Genomic DNA, 7,765 nt, shown 5'->3' on the forward strand with positions numbered 1-7,765 from the left:
TTTAAAATAATGAATCTTTATATAAATAATATACACTTATGAATCAAATTTTATATAATAAAAATTGAAATCATAATTTTTAATTTAAAATCCTACTTTTTGAAGAATTTGATAGCTGAAATTGAAGTTGAAATAAACCTCTAATTTCAAATTCAAACATAAAATTGAGATCCTGAATCTTATGTGTGAATGAATGCCTACTACATAAAAGATGAAAATGATTTACACAGATTTACACGACTTGGGCTGAAGATAGGCCCACCTTCTATAGGAAACTATGTTAACTCCAGCCCAGTAAACCCAGAAAACTGGGCTTCTGAAGGCCCAAAGTAGTAATACTAAACCCTAGTAAAACGCCATAGATTAAAGAAGAGAAGCAGCTTTCATAAAAATCCTTCCGCACAACCCAAGGTAAGCCTCCATTGCAGACCACCAGTCGCCAACCCTAACTCCGCCATCATGGGTCGCATGCACAGTCGTGGGTTCGTTGTTCTCTCTTTTGAATCTCCATTTTTTTTTTCATTTTTGTGAGCATCAATTTGACATTTTCTGTTTCCCCTGTTTTTTGTGGTTTCAGTAAGGGTATTTCAGCTTCTGCTCTCCCTTACAAGAGAACTCCTCCTAGTTGGCTCAAGATCTCCGCTCCAGATGTAAATCATCCCACCTTTATTATCTACTACTATATAGATGTTTTTAGAAATTTTAATTAAGTTTTGCTTGATTTTCTGATTTCAGGTTGAGGACAACATTTGCAAGTTCGCTAAGAAAGGATTGACCCCTTCACAGATTGGTGTGATTCTTCGTGATTCTCATGGAATTGCACAAGTGAAGAGTGTTACTGGTAGCAAGATCTTGCGTATCCTCAAGGCACACGGTACGTTTTTATCATTGTTTATGTGTGGTTTGGTTTATGAGTATTTGAATGAATGTGGTTTGAGATGTATGAGTAATTTTTGGGATAATTGATAGGGCTTGCACCTGAGATTCCAGAGGATTTGTACCACCTGATTAAGAAAGCTGTTGCCATCAGGAAGCATTTGGAGAGGAACAGGAAGGATAAGGATTCCAAGTTCCGTTTGATTTTGGTGGAGAGCAGGATCCATCGCCTTGCTCGCTATTACAAGAAAACAAAAAAGCTCCCACCTGTCTGGAAATAGTAAGCTTACTTGCTACTCTATCTTGTTTATAATTTTTTGCATTACTTTGAATATCTTAGTGTGGTATTGAGTTGCATTTAGCGCACTGCAAATAGTATGCATTGTTGATTCCGTTAAGATTGCCGGAGTGGTTTGGTTTCACTTTGTTAAACATAGGTTTTCTTATTTGATTTAAGTGAACTGATGATCCTGAAAGATGGGCAGCAATTAGTAGTTTGTTAATGTTAAAGTGAGCCAGCCACACTGGTTCAGAGAATGAGTTGTTGCCTGCTCATATGGTCATTAGGTAATCACCTCGTGAGTTAGCTTTTGGGGAAGCGTTAAGCCTAAACTTCTTCCCTCCCCCACCCCTATTCTTTATTTGCCCAATGCTTAGCCTCCATGGCCTATGTGTACGCTAAAGAATGGGTTGTTGGGGGTGTCTCCCCGCATCATGAGTTTGCTTTTGGAATTGAGCTAGGCATAAGATTTATTTTCCTTACAATTTAAAAAGTTAGCTGAAATCTTTCTAATATTTAGGATTATTGGCTGTGATAGGTTTATGCTGTTTTTGATTGTGAGGTGTCTTAATTGAGCAAAATGAATTGTGAGGATTCATGTGCTAACCTCCAACTAGCTTGGGATCGAGCCATGGTTGTGAACTTGTTATTGTTGTTTGCTTCCCTCTTCTTGATATATGCTCCATTGTAAATGAAATTTCCTGGTTTGTGTATAGCAATCTTTAAAGTTGTAATGAAACCCACCGTTCCTTGACACTTGTTTCTCCTTTCTAGTTTAACTTTGGTATCATTTTATGTCTAAATTGTGTTTGGTGCATATTATTGAAAAATGCACCAAGAAAACTACTAAACTGTTTAAGGAAAGTTCTGAATGGTGAAGAAGTTGTTTGTTTCCAGGTTTGGGTATATTTTTTCTTTAAATACAGCAAAGTTTTACTTCTTACCATAGTACTCTGGTTTGCTCGTAGTGGAATACTTATATACTGGGATGCACAGCATATAATCCGTTGACATTGATTCTTCAATCTGTTCTTTGTTTGCTTTTCTAAATGTTTTTGGTGATTTTCTTATGTGGATCTGTTCCTGGGTCTTTGGTCTACTGGTAAGAGTTTAGCATGTTTATGTGTGGATTAGGCGCATGTTATGGGTTTGAACCTTGCCCCAAACTAAAACCTGATATTTAATGGAGAAAGAAGGATGGCCCATTATTATCCATTTGAGTTTCGAGCATTGTTCTTGGTTTAAAACAATCTTTCAAGTTACATGGTTCTAAAACCAACATGTGCTGTAATTTCCTTTTCTTTTTCCGTTGTTTTTACTACTTTCCTGGTTTAAAAAGCAAGGTGTATGCCATCTTATTCATTTGCAGCAATTCTTATATAACTGAACGTTGCTGATTATTTTTATTTCCTCGTATGTGCAGCGAATCTACCACTGCCAGCACACTTGTGGCATAGGGTGAGACTTGAGCTGGAGTAGCTTTGGCTGATCGCAATATGTAGTTTTCTTGTGTCATGAATTGTTTTCTAAATCCAATTTTGTTTGATTTAATCATGCTACTCAATGGAAGATAGTTTTCTGGATAGTATTTGCTCCTATTTTTACATATTCGAATGAATGACTTGTTTCTCAAGCTCATAGTGGTAACATGAAAGCCAATATCCAACTGGTGTGGCTGCTCTGTAATTTGGATTGCTGAAAATTATGGTTTAATGCTCTTCACTTTATGTGCATGGCAGTGAAGTACCACTTTTAAACCTAAAGGGGTCGTTATTCTGTGATCATATTCTTGGGATTGTAATCCTTTGACTAAGCTTGAGTTATTTCATGATTAAACTTGGATTAAATTTATGCTTGTGTTTGGTTGATGTTAATTTATACCTTCAACTAAATGCATAATAAATTTTATTCCAAGCTTAATCTTGGAATAGTCCACTTCATTGTGCGCACCAAACTACCCCAAAGAGTAGCAGCATAATAATGATGTAGAATTTAGCACCTAAGGGCGTGTCAATGAAGTAGGTGAGTGCCATGAAGTTTCGGATTTAGATCTCAATAATTTTATCTTCCAAGACTGGAACTTATGAGAAAAAAATCATCTAATGTTCAAGCCTTGAGGGTACAGAGTTGCTTGATATCTATTGTTAATGGGAGGCGACACATACTTTATAAAATTAGTTGAAGTTTGGATGTATTGAACCTTAATACCGTAATTATCAAAATAAAATAATGAGGTAAGGTCGTTGTATCGTTTATAAAATTATTGTATTCCCCATTCAAGATCACTTCTATGCGGTCACCTGTATTTAGGCCATTTTGGCATACCTAATAATGCAGCATTTACACTTTAAATTATGTGTTATATTTGAAAAGGAAAGAAATAGAAATATACAACAACATTATTCACTACTCAGTATAATCTCATAAAGGGATAGGGGCGAATGGGGCGGGTCCAGGACAACATTGGTAGGGATTGAGCTGGGAATGGGCCTATCCCGGACCAGGACAGAGGGGTCAAAATCGATAGTCCCGTCCCGATCTACCTATTTTACAGGACAGAACAGATCGCGGCACGATAATTTTTTTTAAAAAAATATTATGAAATATCTAAGTTGTGATTTTTAATTACATTTTTTTATTTTTAAAATTTAATTCTTTATAAATGTTAGATTGTTAGACTTTATAAATTTCAAAGTAAGTTAGCTCAGTAAGAAATAATTTTTTGAAAGTGTTGGAAATTGTAAGTTTGTTAAATTCAATTCCTTGTAAAGTTAGATTGTTAGACTTTCAAATTTTAAAATTCAAAGTAAGTTAGCTATGTAAGTGATAAATTATTAAAGCTTTGTAAATTATAAGTTTGTTAATTTTTTTAAAAATAAACTCTATTAATTAATATGTTATGTAAGATACGTGACTAGTAGAAGCTAGAACATGACCAGATGAATGTTTGTATTGAATTTTAGCAGCTCACTAGACATTAATTATAACTAAAATTACACTTTCCAATTATATCGATACAATTTAATTAATTGTCGTTAACTTTTTTAAATGTTATGTAAAACTTGTCACTAGCAGAAGTTAGAACATAACAAGATAAGTATTCATATTGAAATTTTGGCGTGAGTCTCTAAATAATGGGGGTGGTGGGAATCAGAGGTGTATCTAGAGAGGGTGCCGTGGGTTCACGTGAACCCATGCTCCCCTCTCTAGATCATATATAGTAGTGTTATATTTTTTAAAAAATATTTAAATATAGATGTGTGAACCCATGTTCAAAGTATATCATATAATAATGCGATGATGATTGGGTGCACCTCTTTAAGTGAGGATATAAATTTAAATCTTATATCTATTTTGTCTCTGTGAGTAACACATTTTCAAGTGATTATCGGTTACACTTTTGACGTTTCTTGCTTTTGTTTTTTCCTTTAATCTTTCAAAATTTTCAAATGTGTTACATTGAAAATTCCTAAAATATTTAACATTGTAAATTTTTTATATAATTAAATCAAATGTGTATATTAAAATTTAAAACTAGTAGTATTATACATTTTGAACCTATAATTTTTAAAATTTAATGGTTCATGTATGAACTAAAAGTCAAATTGATCAAATTTATATTTAAAATATATTTTTTCGTAATCGTGCACCCATCTAGCCGAAATCCTGGATACGCCTCTAGTGGGAATAGAGCTATGTGGGGGGTTTCAATATCAATCCAATCATATAGGTACAGTTCAATTAGCTTTTGATACTCTTTTTTATACTGTTATGTACGATTCATCACTAGTAGAAGTTAAAATGTGATAAAGATGAGTACTTGTACTGCATTTTAGCGCGATTCACTAGAAATTATAACTAAAATTAGACCTTGCAATCACATCTATACAATTTGATTGGTTTTTCATATTTTTTAGAAAATGTTATGTAAGAGTCATCGCCAGTAGAAGTTAGAACATGATAAGATGAGACTCACGCTGGACTTTAGTGAGACTCACTATACATTGGGGTTGTGGGGATGGGGTTATTGGGGCAAGGATGAAGATGAAGTGTGTTTGGATGGTGAGCAATCAATGTGAAATGTCATTTGTGGAATTTGTTTTTTTCATACTTTCATTAGGAAAATTATTTTTTATTTTTTTAATGAACTTGTTTTTCTACGGAAGTATTTTCTAAAATATGTGATCAATCGAACATGGAAAAACTAGAAGAAAAAAAAACCTCTATGCTGAACACATCCTTAATTACCATACAAGATTTAATTAAGCAATAATCAAGTCACATCCCACATCGGTGACACCAGACCAAAAGTTTCTTTTTATAAGTACTCAACAAGACAACACATATTGCTGAGCTTAGTAACGTGAGCTTGTAACCCAAGTGGGAGCATTAAGATGATCGGGACGTTCAAATCTTCAGCCCTCGACAAATAGTGAGTTCATAATAAGTGCATCATGTTTACGGTGGGAGTAAAATAAAGTAATTTTATTAGGCTGGCTTAACAGAGCAGCAGTCTCACCAATGGCCCGAGTTTGGGCAAAGTTTCAAGTCAAACCACTAGAAATGTCAGGTCATTCGTTGAATTGGACCATCATCTTTTAATTAAGGGCTAGCTTAATAGAGCTGCATTCCCGCCGATGGCCAAGTTTGAGGTTGTCAAAAACCAGTGTTTCCGCACAATTTCAAGTCAAACCACTAGATATGTCAAGTTATTCATTGGTTTGGACCATAATCTTTTAATTAGGGGTTGGCTTAACAAAGCAACACTCCCGTTGAAGGCTCGATCTTGAGGTTGTCAAAAATTAGTGTTCCTGCACAGTCCCAACTCAAACCATAAGAAATGTCAGGCTGTTCATTGATTTGTACCATCACCTTTTAATTAGGGGCGTAATGGTTCGGTTGGATTGATTATTTTATAAAATTTGTATCAATATCAATTTCTCGATTATTTTAGTTTGTATACAATTAGACTTTCAAATTCATTCCAATCTTATAGGTTTTTCTTTGATATCGATACAATTTAGCTATAACTAAAATTAGATCACTTCTCTAAAACTATTTTAATCATATTGGTACAGTTAGTTTTGATATATTTTTTAAATAGTTATGTAAGAGTTGCTAGCAAAAGTTAGAAAGTGATAAGATGACTTGATGAGTACTCATATTGGACTTTTGGCTTGAATCTCTTAGAATTATAACTAAAATTAGACTTTTCAAAATCATTTCAATTATATTGGTACAATTCAGTTAGATTTCGATACTCTTTTTTAAAATGTTATGTAAGATTCGTCAATAGTAAAAGTTAAAACACGAAAATAAAATACTTGTATTGAATTTTAGCGCTATTCACTAGACATTATATCTAGATATAAATCATATTTGAAGAGTGACAAACAATTATGAAAAAATATATATTTTTTCCTCTTATTATTGACTTATTTTAATTTTGTTTCTCATATTAATGAAGGCAAAATATTAACCTTCAATTAAACAAAATATGTGATTTAAGTCCCTAAACCAAACTGGAGATAAACAACATTGGTTTCACGTTTCTATTCATTTCTTTTATTTCTCACCAAAAGTGACCCCTCATTCTTTGAGTGATTCTCATTAATGTATATCTTAAACATTTTGAAATGCGTTTTTATCCAAAATCATACCTTGATAAGGAAAAGGAACCTTCTGCAATCATATTTTTGTCATAATTTCAAGTATGTAGTGGAGATAGAAGCTAATATACAAAAAAATATGGTGAAATAATTTTAGTTCAAATTTTATTTTAATAATATTTTTTTTACTATTATATATAAAATATTAAATTTATAACTCGATTATTTAAACTTGATTTTAGAACATATGAAATTCAAATGGACACGAAAAATGTGCAAGACATGTTCTTGTAAATCGGTGTAAAATTGTAAAGGAATATAAAAGAGCAAAAAATTATTGGAGGATTGCTAAATCCGCATTTCCAATTGAGTTGAAGGACAATATAGAGAAAATGAAAAAATTAGGAAGGGATTGTTTGGATGGTTTTCTATGGTAGAACTTGGATACATGGTGCAAGAGATATATTCAAGAACATAATAAATGTGATATTATAGACAACAATATGACACAGTTTTAATGTGTAGATACTTTCTGCAAGGTATAAAACAAGCAGCACAATGCTTGAGGAGATTAGTGTCAATACAATGCAATCTGTCTTGGCTTGGTGTTGTGAACCCGACGTGACTTGGTAAGGGCCTATGGGCTATTAGATACTTTTATGGGAAAATTGTATATAATGGCAAACTATTAATTCAAATTAAATGGTATAATCACACTTTGATTTAATTGTGTCCTGTAGCAAACTGTTTGCCAGCACCTCTCTCCCTCAAACTCTCGCTCGCCACTCTCCTCTCTCGCTCACTCCCTCTGTGCTCGCCTCTCTCGCTTTAGACAACAGAAGTGTATAAATTGCGTTTCTGTTTGTATAAAGCGAGAGAAAATTGTATATACACATGCAAATACATATATATTCGTCCTATACACTTATAATTATACAATAAAAATATTCCCCTGCCCAGTTCTCTTTTGCATTTCTCTTTTTCTCGTTTTATACAACAG

At 33.3% G+C, this 7,765-nt stretch overlaps 1 protein-coding gene across 1 annotated transcript; it reads left to right on the forward strand.

The window, feature by feature from the left end:
• The first annotated feature begins 406 nt into the window (after positions 1 to 406).
• LOC102582176 (40S ribosomal protein S13-like) lies at positions 407 to 2,707 on the forward strand. The gene is given in 5 exon segments (NM_001288292.1): positions 407 to 482; positions 578 to 650; positions 736 to 874; positions 970 to 1,156; positions 2,580 to 2,707. Coding segments are annotated over 5 exon segments (456 nt in total). The 5' UTR covers positions 407 to 459; the 3' UTR covers positions 2,614 to 2,707.
• The last annotated feature ends 5,058 nt before the right edge of the window (positions 2,708 to 7,765 follow it).

The sequence above is a fragment of the Solanum tuberosum genome, unplaced genomic scaffold, assembly GCF_000226075.1.
Source record: "Solanum tuberosum cultivar DM 1-3 516 R44 unplaced genomic scaffold, SolTub_3.0 scf00533, whole genome shotgun sequence".
NCBI classification, from domain to species: Eukaryota; Viridiplantae; Streptophyta; class Magnoliopsida; order Solanales; family Solanaceae; genus Solanum; species Solanum tuberosum.